Below are 24,744 nucleotides of genomic sequence, written 5' to 3'. Positions count from 1 at the left end.
GAGATCAAAACAATTACACCGCATGCGGCGATCGATCGAAGATGTGAACAGCAAGGAACTCGCAGAGACTTCTGACAAGTGTACAACTTTTCTGTTGTACAATTCTAACAAATTGATCGTAGAGCAGAGCGGACATTTCCACTACGCCATGGCAAGAATTATCAGATTTTCAAAGTGGGACCACTAATACAAAAGAACCAAGGTCTATAAATAGCTTCATCGAATTCAATGTAAAGGAGGCTGGTCTAAAGAGAATCCAGAGAAAATCCAAGAGAATGATGGGACATGACTGAAAGGTAAGTCTCCAAGCACGAAATTATTTCCATTCCCGAAGAAGAAGCTTTGTGCAAGAGGTCATTTCTACCTAGAAAGCAAGCCTGAGAGGGAAGCTTTCCACTCCATTTCTTCCACACGCCAGCAAGCACAATGTCTCCGATCGGGATCTGTGTCAAGACATTGACACCTTTTCCATATTTGTTCTTATTTTCCAATTCATCTACTGTGTTCATCTATCTTTAATATTTCATTCACCATTGTAACAAACGGTAATCTTTAGATTTCAATATCATTATCGTAATCATTGTCATTTCTCTGTTCTTCTCCACACATTCATCTTCCATTTTCTTCATCATGTGTCACTAATCCCCTGGGTAAAGGGGAAGGATTAAGCGAGTGAGTTAATCCTTGTTAAGGAAATCAACTAAGTTTAGCTAAAGCATGCTCGACGGCATCTTCACCTGTGAGAGTAGAAGTGAAGATGTTATTCTGCCTATCAAAAGAAGGTTGGAAGAATGCGTTAACTAAAGCGAGAAGTATTTCCAGAAATGGAAACAACCTTGTGTTCATCACATTCATCCCTGTTTCACCATAGACATATGGGAACACGGCCAATCACTGAAAGGTGTAAGACAAGGGAAAGCGGAACCTGAGTTGCGACCTCAACAAGATTGACAAACTTGCGATGTCCTTTCCTCAACCCATTCTCTTTCTGATTCATTTACAAGACTTGCCACCGCATTCATTAGATTCTTTTGCACAACTTCACAGCCAGTCCTCAACCTGTAACATTAATAGTTTAGTCAATTACTTAATCGCAATTTATTTACCATTTCATTTTATTCTTTACTGCAATTTACTTTTCATCGCAATTTACTTTTCTGCACAACCAATTCATTGTTCTTTATTTTAAACCGGTCGCATTTACCACATTAGTATCGCATTTAAACATAAAAATCTCGGTGTTCGACCTCAGATCACCCTGAGAAACTTGCGTTGGAATTATACTTGGTTCCAGCGTAAGAAAACTTGTGACAAGCACTACACGAACGCATACTACAAAAGCATATCATCATCATCGTATACATTTAGAACGTAGTATCGCTCATATCTTTATCGCGAAGCAACTTGAGCGCATAAAGCCATCAACATTCATTCATTCATTTTAAATCATTACAAGTTTTTGGCAATAGATATAAGATATAGATAAAGATAAACAATTTCATCTATCAATCCCTCATGTGGTCTTCTTCCAAGAAGGTAGCGTTTGTCGATACAAACACCTTATTCTCACTTGGATCATAGAAGTATCCACCTCTAGTTTCCTTGGGATAACCTACAAATAGGCACACTTTTGAACGAGGTTCCAACTTTTTGGTTTTGCCATAAGCACATGGGTTGGACATCCCAAAATCCTAAAGTGGCATAAACTACCTTTACGACCTGTCCATAACTCAAAAGGTGTTTAAAAAACACTCTTTGAGGGTGTTGGGGTTGATGCCCTAAATCTCTTAGGGTCTTATAGTCTGTAAACCTTGTATGAACAAACTTGTATGTGATTAATAATATTTGATATTTTATTCACTTTGTCTATGAAATATGTGACATTTTAGTTGCATTAATCACAAACCAATAACTAACATCCAAGGTTATCATTATAACTTAAACATGTATGTGGAGACAAATAGGTGGATCATGTTTGAGTGATAACTTAAATGGTTTGTAGTATATGGATAAGGCTGGATACCTTATCCTGGTAACACTATGAGTATGGCCCGCTTTGTAGATGTTACAAATGTTTAAAGTGCTACAAATGATCTGATCCTGATCATTCATGTATTAGACATGCAAGCGGGAATATTATGTACAAAGGAGTTTGTATAAGACCAGACCACGAAATGTTTAGTCTCATTTATAACGTCATTCATAATAGAGACTTTCATTTCATTAGAATGACCATAGGTAACATGACCTTAATCCTGAGTGAGTTGTGAACTGAGCCTATGAGGGCGGTTCTTTGATTTGTATGAGTGAGAGTGGTCAGATCACCGACTCAACAAGCCTACCATTTTGGGGATTTATATGATTGAAGAGTTGAGAACTCAGCTACACAAGATGAAATTCACTCCTTTCCCGAAGCATGGGTAAGTAGATAAATTGCTCCCTTGAGGGCTGATTCTAGGTCTTGAACAATATGGCGCCACACTATCTCCTAGCTCGAGAGGGGTTTAGTCATAGTGGGACTATGATATGTTGTTCATTAGAGTGATCAGTGGTACTTAAGGAGTTAGATGTAACTACAGGGGCAAAACAGTAATTAGGCCCAATTGTACTTACGAGCAATTTGTGAAGGGTTATCATACTGTTGATTGGTTATATCCAATGAACACAGAAATATACCTATAGTGTGAAAAGTGCAGCTGTCAATCTTTAGTGGAGTGCCGAACTGTTAACGGATGATAGATAATGTAATTAAAGAGTTTAATTAATTATTCACGTATCGTTGGAGCTTCAAGTTACAGATCCATAAGGTCCCCTTGGTAGCTCAAAAGGATTTAGTTGAGAATCAATTTTTGGGTTAATTTGAATTTTTCAAATTAATAAGAGAGAATTTAATTATATATGATATAATTAAATTGATTCAATTATATATGATATAATTGACATAATGTATTTGATACATTATAGTTTAATTGGAGGAATGAATATTTGAATGTGATTCAAATATATTTTCTATGAATGAGATTCATAGTTGTTAAATTTAATATAAATATGATTGTATATTTAATATGATTTATATTAAATGTCATAAAATAAAGAAAAAGAACTATAGTTTATATTATATATGATACAATATTAAAACTATAGGTTATAAATATAATATGATAAGTTTATTATCATATTTATTTATATTATTTATTATTTCGAATAATAATCTTATTTTCTCTCCAACCACTTTAGTGGGTGGTTGGTTGGTTTTTATGGTAAAATGGAATAAAAATTTTTAATGATTCTTTTCTTCCCAACAAGATATATACACATTTTTTAGAACCTATACAATAGACACTCTAGACTACACGATTGGAGCGTAAGCTATGCGATAGTCATCTTCCTCAATTGTCTTCCTCCTTCAAACTCACGAACTCCCTCCTAACCAAAATAGTCAGAGCACATCACTCCTGGGTTCTCACCTTAAGAATACCGAGGATACCAAGTGGTAATGTCTTCAACCTTTTAGTTCGTGATTCACTTGAAGAGGGTATTCAAGTTCTTGTTGTTGTTTGAAGAGTTCATGACTATTTGAGAGGTTTACGAGAAGATGGATTCTTCAAAGGTATAAATCTCTTGAACATTGTGTCTTGTATAAAAAGCATGCCGCAATTTTCTTAGAATGCATAATTTGTTTGTTTACTATAATTTGTGTTTTCAATCGAAATGGAATTTGGACGATCTGCTTCCGCTCGTGGATCTCTTCATATTGAGTTCCTTTAGTGGGAAAGTTGTTCAAAATATAAATTGTAGTCTCTACTACATATCCCCAAAACGAGTCTAGAAGATGAGCATAATTCATCATAGACTAAACCATGTCCAACAGGGTTTTGTTTCTCCTTTCTGATACACTATTCTGCTGAGGTGTACCTAGGGCTGAGAGCTGTGACGTAATTCCATGTTCTATCATATAGTTTTGGAATCTTAGGTCCATATACTCTCCACAACGATCAGATCGTAGTGTTTTTATCTTTTTACCTAACAAGTTTTCAACTTCAGTCTTATACTCCTTGAACTTTTCAAGAGCTTCAGACTTATGTTGCATTAGCTATAGGTACCCAAATCTAGAATAATCATCTATAAAAGAGATGAAATATTCATACCCACCTCGTGCTCTTACATTCATCGTGCTCTATAACCTTTTCCAGTAAAAGGTCGTTTGGTCATTTTGCCTTCAAGGCATGACTCACATACTGATAAAAAGTTTTATTCTAAACCATTTAGAAGTCCACTTTTCACCAACTTCTCAATCCTATTGAGATTTGATGTGACCTAACCTTAGTGTCAAAGATGGGCATTTTCTTCAGAAGAAATTCTTGGTCATTTTACAGTTGTTGATGTTTTGAACATTTCAGTATTGAGCACAGCTTTTATGACTAAAGGCCTTAATACATATAAGTTAGTTTCCATTGAACCAAAACCTAACTCATGTTAGTTCCCATTGAACCAAAACATAACTCTTAAAAATAAACACTTTATTTTCAAAGAAGGAAATAGAATAATTTTGTTCAATCAGATAGGAAACATAAATTAGGTTCTTCTTGATATAAGGAACTACATATACGTTATCTAATAACATATATCATTTCTTATCAAAAATAACTTAAGTCTGCCTATAGCAACAGCTGATACGACCTCATCAGTACCGACTCTAAGAGTCATCTCTCCAGCTTCCAGCTGTTTCCAGGAACTAAATTCTTGATGAGAAGAACACACATAGTTAGTAGCCTCTGAATCAATTATCCAGGCGGAATCATCATTCTCTACTAAGCACGTCTCCAAGACAAGTAAATCATATTTATTGTCTTTGGAGTTCTTCCTTTTCTAGAGAGTAGTGGGATCAACTCTAGAACCCAAATTATAAACTCCAAGTTTCATTTCAGAGGACAATCCTTATAGATGAACTTCATCAGAGTTAGCAACAATTGCTTTCTCTATTAGTCCTTTGACATTCAATGCGGACTGGAGATTATTTTGGGAACTAACACTACTGGTTTTATTGTCATCGATCCCGTTTTGCTTGAATAGTGAGAATTTTCCTTCAAACAATTCTCGCATTGATTCCATGATCTCATATGCAATGATCATGTTCTCAAATCTTTTGGCCAACGCATCAGGTATGCTTGCCAAAATGTGAACTCGGGCCCTCAAATTAGCCTTCATCCACACCTCATATGCATTACGAACATTTCGTGGTGCATCAAGGTTGGGACTTGAGGACAATCTTCATTCATGACAATTTCAAGGTCATTTACCACGAAAAATGTTTTAACGTATTATTTCCACGTGTTGTAATTAAAACCGATCAAACTTGAAAAGACAACTAATGGAGAATCACTATTTGGCATATTTGCTGAAAAAATAAACATATTGATCTACATTAGATTTTTGCATAACTATTAAAAAAAATCCAATCAGTTTTAGCAAAATCTGAATGAACCTCATTTAACATCTAATTTTGCAATAATTCTTTAGTGATTTAGGACAAAAGCCATCGAAGGGTAGTCAATTTCTCCTTTCACTGAATTGAGACACTCTCAACTAATCATTACATCAGAATAACTCATATTCCTATAATGATCAGCCATCATTATTTGGTCAAGAAATCATTAACTTGCTTAATAATCTTCTGTAAGTTTAACCCTTCATTTTAGATCCTAGAGTTCTGCCCCAATGAGCCAACTGAAGGGAAAAACCAATTGGGGAAAAAACTAAAGTGATTCTATCCATTTCTAGAGTTAGCCTTGATATTGACTAACTACACAAACCATCCAAAGGGGATGCTCCCAGGGCGCCTCAAGGTCGTGCAAGAAGGTCTCACGGTGCAAACCAATGAAAGAGACTGTAGGACATGTTGACACACATCTCTCTTCCACTTACTATAAATACTTTCTCCATTCACCTTAATATTGACCCAGGCAAACACCATCCGAAGGGGATGCTCCCAAGGTGCCTCAAGGCCCAACATGAGTCTCACGGTGTGAATATTAAGGGAGAAACATGAGTGAAAAAATGACATATCATATACATCTTTTTCTCTCATTGAATATTTTAACAACCTAGAGTTTTAATTTACTTAGGAAAAATACAGCTAATTATTTTTACTAAGTGATTGTTTAAGTCTGCCCAAAAGTAACACTTACTTTGAAAAGTTAAACAATTTTGATTAACACTTTAATAAATATTAATCAATGATTGCATGCTTGTAGCAAATCTATCTAATTCACCTTTCCAAATAGGTTCCCAGATAAGGGTGCTCCGTTTCCGTCAGCTTAAATACCTCAGCCTGGCCAAAACTTGTCTTAGACAAAAGGTCTCTTATAGATATATTTGCTACAAATTTAATCTTTTATTGAAATCAATTTAATCCTATTAAACCGATTTAAAAGATTAATCTAATTTCTAATCTCACTAGAAATTTGTGAACTCAAGTCTATCTTAATCATATTTTTAAACTATTTTAAAATATGATTTTACCTAAGTTTGCATGCAACTCTTGGTTATTGATTTTAATTTCTAATTTCATTTATTTATAACTCTTATAAAGTAAGTGAAACAAATTAAAACCGACATTACAAGCATTGGCATACTTTATAAAATTATAATGTTTATAAGATTACCTAAAGTAATGCCATGCATCATGCAATGTTCATTCATTACTATGTAACATTTATATAACTAAGTAATAAACTATGCTATAACATATATTCCATATAACCATTCAACTTTATATTATAATACTTATAATATAAATGATGTATGGATATGCTATAATATATACATACATATACTATAGCTCTTATATTATATGATGCACGAACATACTTTTTGTAATTTAAATCATGCAAATTCATGTATTATAACATTTATAATATAAAATGATGCATGAATATAAATGCATAACCTATGGTGGGTTTTAAAACTATATGACATACATTATGACATATAATAAAAACATACATCACATGTATATTTATACTAAAAGTTGATGGACTGGGATAGAAACTCTCCAAAAAGAAAAACAAAGGCTAACTATTACAAAATTGAGTCCACTGGTTCAGAACAAGTGAACCAGATCTTGAATCGCTCGACCTGAATCACTCCTCAAAGAACCCTTGCAGCTGATCGTGTAGCAAACTCCTATGCGTCGAGCAGCAACGCGAAGAGCGAGCAACACTATGCGATCGCGTATTCAACACTATGTGATCGCGTATGTAACACTATGCGATCATGTAGCTAATGATTATGCGATGAGCATGATAGTCTACACGATCGTATAGCATGCAAGCATGCATCAAGTATCAAATACTATGTGATCGCGTAGCTAATGACTATGCGATAAGCAAGATAGTCTACGCGATTGTATAGCATGTAAGCTTGCATCGAGTATCTAATATCGTGCGGTCGTCTAGTAGGCGAGTGCCTATATGATCATGCAGTCAATGTAACGCGAACTTTACACAATTACATAGCATTAGCTATGCAATCGTTAAGCAAATGCTATACGATCATTAGAAAACTTTACATGACCGCATAACAAAAGCTATCCGATCGTTTAACTCTAGCTACACGATGCGGTAACCTCTGTTTTGTCTTCTCCATCGAAACTCCGATCTGCAACCCTTCTTTGAAGCTTCACGAGTGACTCAAAACTAACAATTACAGACTCGATTGCAATATAATGCCCAAAAATGCAGGGGCCCTTTATAAACCAACTTTGTAAAATAAAGAAAGCCTTAAAATTAAGATTTCTAGCCCATAAACATCCATCAACAATTCATCCACAAACATTTATCACATAAACACAATGCAGATTATAAAACCCACCAGTACTGTAAACGATTTAATACAAGAATGGAATTTGGAATTAGAAACCAACAACCTAGCTCTGATACCAATTGAAGGAAACTCCACATAACGAGGACCTTGAGTGGAAGCGGATCGACCAAATTCCATTCTTATTGAATACAAAATTTACAGTAAACATACAAATAGATATGCATTTAACATTAAATTACAGCATGTTTATAAAGAAAAATAGGTTTCAAGAAACCTCACCTTTGAAGAACCTTTCTTCAAGGAATCCCTCATACTAGCCAGAACATAACTCCTCCTTCACAGATCTCCTTCTACACAGACGGACACTATCAATCGAGAACCCTCTGTATTCTTTTTTGGGATTAAAGGATTCAAGTAGGAGTTGTGGGTTTTACTTCAATCCTTGGAAGAGAGAATGAGATGCAGATGACGAGAAGGAAGTTTCTTTAGAGAACCTCTCTCTTTTAGAGAACTCTTCTCTTTTGTAAGAATTCTTAGGAAGAAGATGATCCTATCAACTTCTTTTATCACACATTAGTTTTCTTAAAAGAATGTGGGGAAGGAGTTATAACTCCTTCCCTTTTTATTAATTTCAAATAAATCAATAAGATAATATATATATATATATATATATATATATAATAACTATTTTATTATATATACACACTATATATTATATCAAATATAACATATAGACTATAATTTTATATTGCAACAAATACAACATAATCTATAGATTTTATTCTCTCTCAATTATACATGACATTTAATATAAATCACGTTTATATTAAATCCATTTATATGAATCTCATCCATATAAATGATATTTGGATCATATCTAAATATTTTATTACTATTAATATAAATCATATTTATATTTAATTACATGAATCTCATTCATATAATTAGTATTTAAATCATATTCAAATTCCTCTCATTTATAATGTATCAATTACATTATAATTAATTATATCATATATAATTAATTCCCTCAATTAATTTGAACACTTTAAATTAATCCAAAGAATAAATCTTTGTTGAGCTACAGTGTGGACTTATGAATCTACAGATTGAAGCTCTAACGGTACTTAGATAATTAATTAAACTCTTTAGTTAAATTATCCAACATCCGTTAACTGCCGATCACTCCACTAAAGACCGACAGCTGCACTCTTCGCACTAAAGATAAATTGTTGTGTCCGTTGGATATAACCAATCAACAGTGTGATGACCCTTCACTAATTGCTCGTAAGTACAGTTGGGCCAAAATATTGTTTTACCCCTATAGTTACATCTAACTCCAAAAGTATCACTGATTTCTCTAATGAACAATAAGTTATAGTCCCACTATGACCAAGTCCTCTCGGGCCAGGAGAGGGTGTGGCCACTATGTTCAAGACATGGAATCAACCCTTAAAGGAGTAATTTATCTACTTGTCCCTGCATCAGGAAGGAGTGAATTCCATCTTGTGCGGCTGAGTTCCCAACTCCCTAGTCAGACGAATCCCAAAATGGTAGGCTTGTTGAGTTGTCAATTTGGCCACTCTCACCCATACAAATCAAAGGACGACCTTCATGAGTAGGAGTTCACAACTCACTCATGATTCAAGTCATGTCACCTATGGTCATCCTAATGAACTGTAAGTCTCTACTATTAATAGCGTTATATAAAGAGACTAAATTATTTCTTGGTCCGGTTTTATACAAACTCTTTGTATAGGGTACTCCCACTCGCATGTCTCCACATAAATGATCAAGATCATATCATTTGTAGTACTTTACAACACTTGTAACACCTACAAAGCGTGTTGTATCTATAGAGTCACCAGGATAAGGTACCCAGCCTTATCCATCTACTCTAGACCATTTAGGTTATTATTTAAACAAGAACCACTTGTATGTCTCTACATACTTGTTTAAATTACATAAAATAACCTCGGATCTTAGTTAACACTTATTTTATTAACAATAATATGTTTATACAGAGTTTACAAACTACGAGATTACAAGGAGATTTAGGACATAATGCCCAACACCATTGACCTTACCACATCTTGAGTAGCTTCCACCACAAGCATTGAAGAAGTTCAGGATTAAGGGCGAGCCTAAGGTGAAGGGAGAGCTTGTGAATGGTAAGGGGGAATAGAGATGGACAAGTAGGAAGAGGAAGCGGACACAATCGTACACCCCTTTAGTTGACACGGTAAGGGGGACAGGAAAAATGTAGAAATACATTTAGCTCGATCAACGTCCGATTGACATTGTCCCCTATGACCCGGCACATACTATTTCAGAGGACTTGATGAATGAGTTCATGTTCTGATTGACCAGTGTGGATATGGGTCCTCACTAGCTAGGAAATGAAGTCCTATTAAAGAGGAATTGCACGATGAAGGAGTTGTTCCGAGAGCTAACACATGACCATAATTGGGTTGAGAATGACGTAAGTTAACATTGCTTATTACATTTATATGCTTGTCAATTATTATTCCCATTCTTTGACTTAACTTGCAAACTATAGGTTCTCGATTCTTTATTCATGTTTCTCCGACGGAAGTTTATTAGCCAGCCGGAGAAATATGCTCATGTTCACGACATTGCCACATGGCATATTGGTATGCATTATAGAGAGTTTAAATTTTAATGTACAATTTTGCATTATTGATATATACTTGAACCTATTGTTATCTATTTTACAGAGTCACTTGAACCTCCAAGGTCCAAATAGATTATTCCAAGCCATACATGGGAAAACGAGGGAAGAAATTGCTAAAGTATGGGAGAAAGAGCACATGTATGTCGATTGCGTGCTCGGATTGGTACTTGAACATCAGTCTGGATGGGCAGATGTCGATTACATCTATAGCTCAGTCAACTACAAGCAACATTGGTTTATGTTGGTGGTGGGCATGAACAGGTCGCATCCTTTTGTATGACTCACTCCCCAAGTACATCACACTGAAGGATCTAGTAAAATTCCCAGCACCCCTATGTTTTACTCTCCTTTCACTGGCACAATTTTGGGTGTATATGATGCAAAGTCCAACCTTGCACCTAGTCCTTGGAAGCTGAGTCGTGTCAATACAGGCGCACTACAAGGGAATACACTAGACTGTAGGATAATCTGTCTCAACTACTTTAAGTACTTGGTGATTGGGTCGATATGGAGAGCTTACGATAGGATAAGATGCATGATTTTAGGTTGCAGTATGGTGCCGAGTTGTGGGCAAATCAATTTTTTATTAGGGTTTTCTATGTAAATTTTGACATTATTTGTAAATCTATACCATTTATGTAAATTATGACATTATTTGTAAATCTGAGACAATATTTTGACATTATTTGTAAATCAAACCGAATCCAAACTGTATCAAGTATCGAGTAACAAACACTGAGTATATAGTAACATGCATCGAGTATCGAGTATTATGCACTGAGTATTTTCGAATGATATGCACCGAGTATCGAGTTAATATTTATCGAGTATCGTCAGTAACATGTAACACATATCAAGTATAGTGTAACGGGTATCATGTAACAAGTATTACTTAACGAGTATCGAGTAACGAGTATTCTATATCGAGTATTTATCAAAACGTCTTTACATTATAGAATGAACAATCTATATAATATAGAGTAATAATTATCAAGTATTTGAGTTTGGACGTTTGCTAGGTCCCCTATATCATCCTTGCCCGTTTGTTGAGTTTGGACGTATCAAGTGGTTCGTTGCACTTTTGTCTGTTATGTCCCAGTTGGCCACACCGTCCACATTTCTTTAATGTGACATGTTCTCTAGCAGACGATATCCTATTTACCCTTCGTCTACCAACTTGTACCACTCTTTTCGATGGAATATTTTTACCTTGGTATACCTTGGTGGCTTTTTCCATTCAGATACATGACCAAGCAGGTTTATTGATTCCGCATATGTTAGTACTAGGGCATCAACACTACACAATCTGTTGCATAGAGTAAATGGATTGATATTGCGCTCTTTAGCTGCAGCAATAGCGTGCGAACACGAAATCTCCAAACACTGAAATTGCTTGCAACTATATTCTCGAGTGTTAAGGCTGACTATACCATCTAATCCACCGTTCTTTACATGAAATCTATAACAATCGGTTTGATTTACTCGGCATCACCTAGTTTTGTCACAGCCTAAACCCATTATTTCCTCTGCATACATTGAATTTGTTGATGTACTATTAGACCACATTGTTTGCCGCTCATGAAACCAACCTTGAAGTAGACCTCTTATGTATTCTAGCAACGAAGTTATTAGTAACACTCTTGCTTCTTTGGTAATAGCATTGAAGCATTCAACACTATTACTGGTCATGTTATCATATCGGTTCCCAGACTGGAAACACCATGCCCATCGCTGAATATCAGCATCCTCTAAATATCTAGTAAGGGAACCTTTCTTGTAGTTCACTATTTGGACCTAATGACACTTGAACTTCAATTCTCGATACGCTCTACACACATTGTGAAACAATTTTCTAACAGCCTCATCTTTGAAGTATGTTTCCATGTTCCTTTTCAAATGGAAGGTACAAAGTCCATGGTAAGAATTGGGGAATACGATATCAACAACATTAGCTATACTCTGTCCATGGTCTGAGACAAATACGAGGTTAGGGCATTCTCCAATTGCTGTTTTAAGGTTCGTCATGAACCACTTCAGGACTCAATCATTCTCATTATCAACAACTGCATATGCTAGTGGGGTACAGTTGGTTATTACTGTCCATTGCAACACCAACTATCATTGTTCCCTTATACTTACCCTTTAGATGAGTGTCATCTACAATGATCACGGGTCGACAACTCTTAAAACCTCTTAAATTTGCACCTAGTTCCATGAACACGTATTTGAAATATTTTGATTCTTCAAGCTCGATCTCAAATACAGTTCTAGAATTTTCTATCTTCAAAGCTTTGCCATATGTATGCAAGGCGACATGTGATTCCTCTGGCGTCTCCTTTACAAGAGCAAAAGAAGTTTCTCTCGCAAGTTATGCCTTGTCATAACTAATATTGACACCGTACTGATGTCACACATCCTCAATAATATGGTGCGGTTTGCCCCTCGACCAACGCCGAACTTGTCCTCGATTAGGTGACCAATAACGAATAAGTTTGCTTGTTTGTGGTCATGATTCAATACTTCAATCGAGCATGTGTGATTAGGCGTGCATTTTGTTATCTTGAAAATATCAAATCTGTCCATTTTAATTGTTCGAACGACCCACTTACAAGTCTGGTGTAAATACGAAAAACTATACAATTTTTGTTCGATTTTTTAACCGACATCTCAAAGTTGTTCTTAATGGCCAACATTGTCGACTTCATCTTCACATCATTTTGTTGAACATTTGACCTTCAACTATATCCACCAACCCTATAAACGGCTGTGGTTGCATGATCAAGTCCCCCGTCCTGGCATTACTACTAGATGGTAACATTGTTCGGATTTTGGCAAGGCACACTCCCAACAAAATGGCCAAAATCATTTGACAAAATTGGAGTTAGTTGTTCTTCATTCACAACAGAAGAACCATTCCCTAAAAAAAACCTGGGTTGGTTGTTCTTCATTCACAACAAAAGGATTACTCCCTAAAACAACCGGGGTTGTCTTTTTTTCGTTCCTAACCTCTTCCTCTTCTATCATCACATTCTTATTTACACATATCCTAACATTTTCTATCGCCACATTCAGATGCAATACATTCACTATATTAATATCGATGTTGTCGTTTTCCAATGAAACACCTGATAGACAAACATCATGCTCATTGACATCACCTCCACACATAGGTTGGTCTGATCTCTCTGGATAATAAAATGTTGCATCATGATGAGTTTCTTCGATTTCCTCAAGACTTACAAATACTTGTGGTCTAGTACGATCGTACTTTGAGAGGAGAAATTTAACATCAGTATCGTCCATGAGCATATTGGAGGAGAATCAATATCTATCTTATATGTCACCCTCATTATAATCTTGAACTCTGTCGAATTAACTGACATGTTATCATATACAAGATTTATCAGCTCATTATACGTTAATGTGCTTGAAACTAGCAAACCCTTCAAACAGCATCCAATATAGCATTCTTCTGTGTCGTCCCATATACCACCATAAGAATAGATACTTCTCCATCCTTCAAGAAAAACAATACAGAAAGTGAGTAGTTAGGAAAATAGGTAAATGTTAAATACTCGTTACTTGCTACACGATGATACTCAATGCTCGATGCTCGTCACTCGATATTCTCAACTTGATGCTTACTATTTCATAGCTCTCTTTCCTCATCCTCGCTCCACTGGGAGCTACTTATATGTACTAGTACACACTCACAAACTCACTCTCACTCGTTCTCTTTCCTATGTTCGTATGTCTCGCACATCGTCGAAAAAGTAAAAAAAAAAAAAAAAAAAAAAAAAAAAAAAAAAAATTGAGCGAGAAAAAGCACATTTACTTGCTTGAGATGTGAGACAATATAGTGAAATGATCTCTTCTTTATAACTTAATCTCCGTCAAGAAAAAATAGGTTTTATGAAGTGAATTTTTTTAAGGTAAAGTGATCCCGATTTTCCTTTTTGTATTTTAGTTCTGTTTGTTCTTAGTTAATAAAAAATTACTTCACATTTTAAGAAATTATTTGAAAGGATCATGTATATTGTCAGAAAAATCCCCAATTTGTATATATTCATACATGAGCATTAACTACAGAGCAAGTTTCGACGACACAGAGAAGTCAAAAGAATTGAATATAAAATAATCGAATATCAAGTATGACGTGAATATGTTGATTGTAGCCATATTGAGACCATGAAGCTAAGTATTGAGTGATCAGGAAAAGTGACAAAGCTATCGAGTAACAAGTTGCGAGCCATCAAGGATCAAGTAAATTCGTATTGACAGACGCACGAGGGGCATCTCAAGAACAAATCAGTAAAATCATATGCTTATGACATAAACAAAAGGCCATTTTCCATTACTTTCTCTATTGGTGAACATTTTTTATTTGGGTCTTCCAAATGAAGTCATCCATACAAAAAAGCCCTTATTCTTATCATTTTTTCAAAAAAACAATGAATAATCTAACAAGATGCTAGGAAGGGGAAAACAACATTTCAAAGACCATAGATATGATATTTTGCTTGATCAACATGACGGTATATTCTAGTAAGCAAAAATCATATCTGGTTCATAAAAATTTAAAATGTACATATTCGTTTGTCCCACCCCCAATATTTATTGTTTGTAGCATTGACATAAGATCATGTTCGATAACATTTATTTTTTTTTTAAATTAAGTTTAGACATTATTTCTATCTCCAAAATTTGACTTCCTTGTTTTTGTTTGAAGAAAACAAGCCAAATTTTTTTTTTTAAATTAAGTCTATAGACATTATTTTTATTTCCAAAATTTGGCTTTCTTGTTTTTTAAATTAAACATATTTCCTCCTATTTCTAGAAATTTGGTTTGGTTATCTACCAACCAAACCAACTTTTGAAAACTAAGAAAAAGTACTTTTAAAAACTTGTTTTTGTTTTTCAAATTTCACTAAAAAATCAACTATTATACTTGAGAAAAATACAAATCATTATAAGAAATAGGAGGAAATCTGTTTAATTTTCAAAAATTAAAAACGAAAAACAAAATAGTTACCAAATCGGACTAAGTTACACACCTTAGACTTTCAGAATGGTGCCCCTGCTTTCTGAATCAGAGACCTTTTTCAAATAGTTTTTGTTTTTCATATTTATTCTTTCTCATTTGCTATGCCAGGCCGTCTAGAAGTGGAGTGACACTAAAACCATCCCATATCCATAACAAGTTGTGGAGCTTGCACGGTCAAATCTGATCTCCAAGTCCGTATATTGTTGAACGTAACACCTCTTTCAACGTGAGGTGGGCACTTCACGAAGTCCCCATTTTAACATTTAAGATAAGATTTTAAGAGTCATGTCAAGCAACGAGATCCACTTCATCACTGTCCGGGGAAACGACATCTAGCCTCATCATGCTCCTATACTGATCTGGAATAGGTGCCCCTGCTTGCACGCAAAGTTCAACCACAGCCGGAACTTTGCCGTAAAATCTCTTCAACTTGTTATCCAAAGGAGGCCCTTTCAAATCTTTCATATGCCATACATAATTTGGACCCACAAGATCGTCTATTGTTGCTTCCTGCCATGCATGCAACCCATTACGAGACTGATGCTTCGAAGCTCGACACATTCTCACCTTATGCCCCCTAGGACTAACCTGGACCTCGGGACAGTATCCACATGTCTGTACCATGTACTTTTCCATTATTTTCTTTGCTCCGCATACCATTTTAAGCCACGAGTCCAGTGTTAGGATGCTCAATTGTCTTAACTCAGTGTCTACTTCATACTGCTGACCCAAAGTATTACTAATTTTCCATAAGAATGAAGATGTGTTGGTTCCTTCAAGTTCTATCCCAAAATAAGATTTTACAAAATTATCACCAGTCTTGATAAAAACCCCGGTCTCCACCTCATTTGTTTCCTTCACCGACTCAAAATCTACAATTCTCCCTTCAATACTGTATACAGGTTTTGTCCGTCTTTTAGAAGGGTATTTTTCAATATCAACACCAGCTTGGATGCATAGCTCCAATATAGCAGGTATCCGTGGTATGTTATACCTCTCGTCGTGTCCAACTCTTGGTTTCGCTACACAATCATAAAGATGGTAACATTTGGGGAAAAAGATCACGTCTTGAACTCCCCCCTTCCTCCAAGCGTGCATAGCACTTCGAAATCCACTCTTTGCACCAGTGCAGGTTCGAATTTCATGACCTACATGTCCAATATGAACCTCAAAGCAGAACCTGCGGAGAACGAGCTTCACCAAGTTAATCAGCCAACAAACGATTGTTTGTTAGATAAATAAATTCAAATTCCTATCATATTAAAAGTCAGTTTAATATCTCTAGAAAGTTATTTCACCCACAAGATCATCCGTGAAAGTGAAGCAACTAGCCATTAGTGAATAGCCTTAGAGACCTCAATCCTACCTCGTAGAAAATTGGACAAGTTTTCTAGCTTAATGGATTTTGGTAGAATTTATTACATTCCAAGTACCCCCTTTTTGACAAGTCTCTAGAAATTTAAAACAACCCTGTGGCAATATGACACGTTTTCTTCTAACCTTTTTATTGGAGTTCTTGATACACATGTAACTTTTCAAGCAACAATGAAAAGTTTTGTTTTTTTCCCTCTTTTTAAAGGAGATAAAATAAATCACTATGCATGGACTATTTAGAAATTTTTGGACTTGTGACAAAGTTGACAACTGTCCATCTTAATATGGCATATCCTTGACAAGTGAATGCCTCAATTGGGTGTCCACAATGACCTTAATGGAGAACTTAATGAAGAGGTCTACATGGTATACCCTCGAATGTTTTCAACCCAAAAAAAAAAAAAAAAAAAAAAAAAATACATGAATGGATGAGTTACGCGAGTGTCTACATGGCTTTACACTTGTATGGAAAGCAATGCAAATATTCTTCAGAATTTATGTTGATGGCATACTTGTCTAGGAATAATTCTCTTGTGCAGAGTTATACCGCACCTCTCAATATAATGTTGAAGCCGCCCCTGCTTCCTAGTCATTTGAACAACCAAAACCTCGCCTACTTCCCATCTTTCTCAACATATGATATATTAATGTCCCATTCCCACCACTCTCACATCAAGCCCAAATGTTTGAGTGCATGCACATGCTAATTGCTATGTTACTTGGGGTCCTACACTGCAGAAGCACCGTTGGTCCATTGCAACACTCCATCTTAACACAGGTGGACTTAAGCTTTGTGGTCATCAAGACATGCCACTTTCTCCATGCTACAAAGTACAACCCACCTTCATAACCATGGGCAAGGAACACTTCCATGTCTTATTAATCACAATTCAGCAATAGTGCATCCAAATATAATTTAAGTTTCAGGATAGGCAAAGGAAGCATCACAAAGACAGAGGAAATAAATGCCGAAAGAAAAAGGAACAAATCATACAACATGCACCTGCATCGTTGAATGGGAATGGCCTCCACAAGCCTCGATATGCCAAAGCGGAGCAGTTTCCAAGCTAGGTAGACATTCTGAGCTACATGGACAAGATCAGGCACCAACAATCCATTATCAGGCGGGTGTTCGAGCATCCTACAAGGTTGGGCCTTTCTAGCTACTCTCTCCTCTTTTGCTTTCTGAATCAAAACCTTCATAGGAGTGGGATAGGGTTTTCTATTGGACTTTCTTTCACGGGGTTTGGGTAAATCAACATAAGGAGGATCAGGTGCGTCACCATATTCAAGTTTCTTTGCAATCTGGGTGAAAGAACAGTGAAACGGGCTAAGCCCAAAGAGATTTAGAGGAATAAGTCGACTCTTGAGGCTGAGATGAATTTGCATGGTCAGTCGCATTAGAGACTTTTTGACGTGAAATTTGCCCAAGACAAGCCAAATATAGACATTTGGGTTGGGGGGAAAAAAAGGCTAATGGGACTTTCGAAGAGTGAAAGGACTATAATCTTCTGTCTTTTTCTCCTCCGTCCCATGCACGCACAAATTCCTTATTTGAAAATCAACACAGAAACCCATAATGACTGACAACCTTTGCAATGGAAAATGTTTGGTGGCAATAGCATTGAGTTTGAAGGACAACGACAAACAAGGACTATGACTTCGACGGTTTGACAAGAGCTCGATGATCAAACTATTTGTGAACAGCTACTGGATGCGAGTTTGAAGGCCAAAAGCTATTTGCAATCAACAGCTCGATTATCAGATTGTTTGTGGACAGCAACAATGACTGCAAACACTTTTTGAAAAACCTTCAATGAAGCAAGAAAGACTTCAGCATTGAGAGTTATAGTGTAACATTGCACAAGAGAAAATTGTACCTTGTTTTACATTCCATCTCTCATTGTAACTGTGGTGAAATCTTGCAGCTGTGTGCCACTTGAATTATCATGTCAGCATGTTGATGATAATAGGCCAAATCTCTTGTATGCAGGATCCTCAAACACTTCTTCAAAATAACAACCTCTATGCAGCAATCATACTCGACTTTCCTCTGGCCACCTGCAACACAATTTCACTTTATTGTAATCTTTTTTTCCTAAACCAGAAACTCACACTTTTTGTTGAAAAGAGACTATTGCTCAAATTACAAAGACATAAGATATGCTCGAAAATGAAAGCAAAATGAGGGATCAACAAGCGCACTTGGATATCTCAACTAGGTTAACATACCCATGGCGTCCTCATCACATCCCAATAATAAAAAGGCCTCCAAATACAAAGGAAACAACAATTGGAATTAAAATTACATATACTAAGACAACCCATTCAAAACTAAGAAGAAACAAATGTACTCCAAATTTAAACTAATATCCTAAGAAGAGTATTCAACAAATAATTTGGAGAGAGAACACCATGAAGAAGCTTTGACACAAGCAGTCTCATAATGCTCCAACCAAGGAAGGGGCTCGTCTTGAAATATACGCTGGTTACTTAAAAACCAAATTTCTGGGAGAATTGCTTCAACTCCATTCACCCATAATAATTGAGGAATAGGTTCTAAAGAAGGTCCCACTAAAAGCTGAATTACATTCTCCTTGAAATCAGAACTCCACACCCATTGTAGATTGAACATATCAAACAAATGTGGTGGGGGTTGGGAGAGACGTACTTTTGGGAAGATCTCTAGGTGGGGGAGAAAGCTCTTTCTTGGTTATTCCCTTTTCTGTATCATCTGTCTTCTTTTAAAAGTCACTTTGTGTCCGATTTCCTAGTGTGGATAGGGAGCCCTTGTTCGTTTTCTTTCAGGTTCCGTCATGCTTTTTCCAATAGGGATATGACGGACGTAGTTGCTCCTCTTTATTCTTGAGAGTTATCCTTACCATCTTGGGAGGAGAGATATGAGGGTTTGGAGCCTTAACCTTTGGATGGGGGTTCTTGTGCAAGTCTTTTTTCAACTCTCTAGTTAACCCTGCTACTTCAGATGAGTTGGTCTTTGCGTCGATGTGGAGGATTAAGATCTCGAGAAAGGTCGGATTCTTTACTTGGCAGGTTCTTCATGGTCGGATAAGTACGGGGTAGGAGGTTGTCGTCGATGTTTGGGCCTTTTTGTTGTATTCTTTGTCGGAAGGTGAAGGAAGACTTCTATCATATTCTTTGGCGTTGAGAGTATGTGAACTCTGTCTGGGGTTATTTTCTCTAGACGTTTGACTTGACGTGTGTTCTCCATAGGGTGTTAGAGATATGATGGAGGAGTTCCTTCTCAATACGCCGTTTGGGGAGAGAGGTCGGTTCCTCTGGCTCAGTAGTGTTTGTGCTATTATTTAGGTGTTGTGGGGTGCAAGGAATAGGTGGGTGTTTAGGGGAGCTGAGAGGGATACTAGGGATGTTTGATATCTGGTTCATTTCCATGTTTCTCATTGGGCTTCGATTTCAAAGGCATTTTGTAATTATTCTATTGATATGATTTTCTATAGCTCGAGTCCCTTCCTGTAGCAGGATTCTCCATCTTTTGTGGGCTAAGTTTTTTTATACGCCTGTGTATTCTTTCATTTTTCTCAATAAAAGTGGTTTTTATTATCAATAAATAAATAAATCAATCAAACAAATTTCTCCACATATTTTTTGAGTAGCTACAATCAAAAAATAAATGTTGGTAGTCTTCCAAATTTTCCAAACATAAAGGGCAAGCTGATGGCATTAACACATGATTCGGAATCTTTCTTTGAAGACACTTAGAGCAATTAAGGTGATAGAATACCAAACTGGGAATGGAGTTCTTATTGTATTCAAGATGAATTGTGAGAGTACATAAACTGAAAGTAAAGAAAGTTCCCCCACTTCCACTCACAGACGAGAGGGAAGCTTTAACCCAACTATTAACTACCAAAATATTCACCGAAACTCTCTAGTTCTTTCCCCTCCCCTTTTAACATACCACCATTTCCCTAACCAACTAAGAGTCCCCAGTAGACGTGGTCCCCATCTCCTCAACCGAAGCGGATTCCTCTTTTCTAAGTTTTCCCATATTACCCTTACTCTTCCTCCTTTGATACTGAAATAATATTGGTAGTCTATCATTACCTCCCCCTCCACATTTACCTTGTCCTCAAGGTAAAAAGTTAGGAATTGTTTCCGAAAATCATCCATTATCTCCCAGGTTGCCTCATGCCTCGATAAACCCTTCCATTTCACCGAAACTTCCCATCCATTGTGTGAAGTATTAAGATGATATCCCAACACCTCATCTGGTTCAGTCAGCCATTTATGACTCTCATTCACCAATGGGTCCACTCTTTGAGCTTCACACGTTGTCCCACCACTTTCTTCAACTGTGATACATGAAAAACAGGGTGTATGATTGCGGTTGGCGGAAGTTCCAACTTGTAGGCAACCAACCCAATCCTCTCAACGATTTTATACGGCCAAAAGTACTTAGGAGATAACTTCACATACTGTTGTTGTCGTACAGAAATTTTTCATCCACTGTTTGAGCTTCACACTGTTGTCCCACCACTTTCTTCAACTGTGATACATGAAAAATAGGGTGTATGACTACAGTTGGAGGAAGTTCCAACTTGTAGGCAACTAACCCAATCCTCTCAACGATTTTATACAGCCCAAAGTACTTAGGAGATAACTTCACATACCGTTATTGTCGTACAGAAATTTGTCAATAAGGTCTGAGCTTCAATAAGACCCAATCTCCCACCTGAAACTCCACATTGCATCTCTTCTTATCAGTATATCTCTTCATTTTGTCTTGATTCACTCTTAAATGTTCCTTGAGAACACGTAAAACCTCGTTCCTATCCCTCAATTGTTGATCTAAGGTAGCATTAGAAGTACAAGTATCTCCATAATAAATCAAGGAAGGTGGCAGTCATCCATATACTATTTGGAAGGGAGTCGTTCCGGTCGATGCATTAAACGTGGTATTATACCAATATTCAGCCCAATGCAGACAATTAATTCATTCCTTTGGCCGTTCTCCACAAAAACAACGCAAATACATCTCCACACTTCGATTAACTACTTCAGTTTTCCTATCAGATTGAGGATGATGAGCCGTACTTCGATGTAGTTTAATACCTGATAGACGGAGAAGTTCTTGCCAAAAATGACTCACGCACACTTTGTCTCTATTAGATACAATAGACTTTGGAATCCCATGAAGTTTAACTACTTCCCTACAAAACACATTAGCTACAACTTCAGCATTCAAGGGATGTTTTAAGGCCAGAAAACGTCCATACTTACTCAATCTGTCCACCACAACTAGGATTACATCATGACCTTTGACCTTTGGTAATCCCTCTATGAAATCCATTGAGATGTTAGCCTAAACTACATCAAGAATAGATAGCGGCATCAACAACCCGCTAGAGATAGAGCCAAAGTCTTGTTTCTTTGACACACCACACATTTCTCTACGTATTTCTTTACATCCCTCTTCATTCCCTCCCAATACAACTCCCTTGATAAATGTTTATAAGTCCTCAAGAAACCAGAATGTCCCCCAAACACTGAATCATGATACGTGTGTAAAATGATAGGAATCAAAGTGGATGTTTTGGATAGTACTAACCTCCCTTTGTATTTCAACACTCCTTGTTGTAAAGAAAAATCCTGAACTCCCTCTTCCTTCTGTAGCACCCTGGCTTTGACATCCTGTAATTTAGCATCTCGTTCAACTTCTCTTTGAATGACCGCTATATCTAACAGCGTAGGGACAGTCAAGGTCGCGAGCTGAACATTGGGTATTACTCATGATAATGCATCTGTTGCTCCATTTTCAAGTCCAGGCCGATAAATCACTTCAAAATCATACTCCATCGGCTTCACAACCCACTTCTGATGTTGCGGTTGTATGGTCCTTTGTTCTAACAAAAATTTCAGCGCCTTCTGATCCATCTTGATCACAAACTTTCTCCCCAACAAGTATGGTCTCCACCTCTGTACAGCCATGACCACCGCCAGCAGCTCCCTATCGTACACCGGCTTGGCTCGATCTTTCATAGATAAGGTATGACTATAGAAGGCAATCGGACGTTTCTATTGGACTAACACAGCTCCAGTTTCATGACCTGAAGCATCGGTCTCCACCTCAAAAGGCAAGCTAAAATCCGGTAGTGCTAACACGGGCAAAGTCATCATAGCATTTTTCAACTTCTCAAATGCCTCTTGAGCTTCTTCCGACCACTGGAATGCCCCTCCCTTCAATACTTGAGTCAATAGTGCTGCTATACTCCCATAATTTTGCACAAAACGCCTATAATACCCTGAAAATCCTAAGAATCCCCATATCTCCTTGATAGTCTGGGGCGTTGGCAGACATTAGCATGTAATTCTAAATCATGTTCATACATTAGCATGCTTCAGACAAATTATCACATGCTCATATACCTTATCTAAACAGTCCATTAAATCCCAGAATAGTCAGAATTATCCTTGTAACTAGTCTTAAAATCCTCAAAATAAATCATAAATTTATCACCCGGCACCAACGCGGTTGCAGTAGTAAGATTACAAATCTAACAAAACGTAATCCACACCCTCCTTTAGCACGGAGATACCAATCTATTCATAACCCAAAATTAGGAATTTAAAACCAAATTTCCAGCATATTAACTCATTCCAAAGAGCTCCAAGTTCACATTACCTACCAATCACACTCCAAAATCCCCTAAAGCCAAACTCTAATCTTACTAGACAACGATTCCTGACACCTTAAAAGTTGAATCCAAGCTTCACAACATAATTAGTATAACTAAATTAGACCAAAACTCAATGGATGACCAAACCCATTCAAGAAACACACCAACATCTTACCCCAGATTCAAGTTTCTGGCAAAAACCCCACGGAATGGCGGTGGAGGAGGATGAACCCGACAGCTAGCAGCTGCTACGCCGGCGGAAAACGTCTGGAAGGACGAACCGGAACAGCGCGGAGCAGATCTGAACGACGACGCGGGTAGAAAAGTGCCAGAACGACTGATTGGCTGTAGGAAAGTGCGATCTGACGCGTCTGGAAGTGACGGTCGTCGGTGGGTTCGCGCGCGGCAGGCCTCGATTGTTGACGGTGGAAAAACAGCAGGGCTTGACGAAGAACGGCTGAATGAAGAACTTCGATCGACGGCGAGCGACTGGAAGCGGCTGAAGGCAAAGGCTGGAGCGGCAGCGCGAGGGCTGGATCCAGCGGTGCGATCGGTTGAAGACGGACGTGCGGCGCTTCGAGGTCGACGAACGGTAGTCGGTGTCGGCTGGGCAGCAACGGCGGCGGACACGCGACGGAGGGCGGGGGTCGGCTAGGGCAAATCGTTAGAGGGGAAACTCAAAAAAAGAAAGAAGAAAGAAAAGAAAATTTATTTTATTTAGATTTATTTTATTTTATTAGAACAATCTAAGATTTTATTTTATTTTATTCTCTCATTTTATTTTTTCTTTCCATATATATATAATCCTTTCCTTTTTCTCATGAAATCCAAATTTCAAAATTAAACCAATTTCCTTGATTTAAATTAAATTTTCGGCATTAACTTAAATATCAAATCAATGCAACATAAAATCCAAATTTTTCTTTAAACAAAAAAATCAAATTCCAAAATTAACAAAATATCCTTAAATTTTACGAAAATATAAAATTTGAATTATGAAAAAAAAAACTCGGGATATTACATTAACTATTATAACTCACTATCTTTCTTAACTACAATGGTTGAATTCTTAACCAAATTTTAAAATTAAAAATAAAAAAGTAACTTCAATCATTGTAGTTAAGAAATATGCAAATCAGGATAAGAAATGG

General features: G+C 36.8%; 1 protein-coding gene across 6 annotated transcripts; it reads right to left on the bottom strand.

Moving 5' to 3' along the window:
- Window positions 1–15,580: 15,580 nt before the first annotated feature.
- APO3 (APO RNA-binding protein (DUF794)) lies at window positions 15,581–24,367 on the bottom strand. 6 transcript variants are annotated; one of them, XM_090311216.1, is made up of 5 exons: window positions 23,769–24,291; window positions 22,525–23,255; window positions 18,818–18,998; window positions 17,941–18,748; window positions 15,581–16,743 (listed from the first exon to the last, which is right to left on the bottom strand). In XM_090311216.1, the coding sequence occupies exons 4-5, from the start codon at window positions 18,336–18,338 to the stop codon at window positions 15,852–15,854; spliced, it is 1,290 nt and encodes a 429-aa protein (XP_090167342.1). In that variant the 5' UTR covers window positions 18,339–18,748; window positions 18,818–18,998; window positions 22,525–23,255; window positions 23,769–24,291; the 3' UTR covers window positions 15,581–15,851. The 6 variants fall into 6 exon arrangements, with proteins under 6 accessions (XP_090167342.1, XP_038878903.1, XP_090167339.1 ...); XM_039022975.2 differs by lacking the exon at window positions 22,525–23,255 and having other exon boundaries at window positions 17,932–18,748; window positions 23,769–24,367; XM_090311213.1 differs by lacking the exon at window positions 22,525–23,255 and having other exon boundaries at window positions 23,769–24,367.
- Between the last annotated feature and the right edge of the window lie 377 nt (window positions 24,368–24,744).

Source organism: Benincasa hispida, chromosome 2 (genome assembly GCF_027475165.1).
Source record: "Benincasa hispida cultivar pf3 chromosome 2, pf3_genome.v1.1, whole genome shotgun sequence".
NCBI classification, from domain to species: Eukaryota; Viridiplantae; Streptophyta; class Magnoliopsida; order Cucurbitales; family Cucurbitaceae; genus Benincasa; species Benincasa hispida.
Note: the sequence above shows the minus strand (reverse complement) of the source record. Positions and strands in the feature narration are given on the sequence as shown.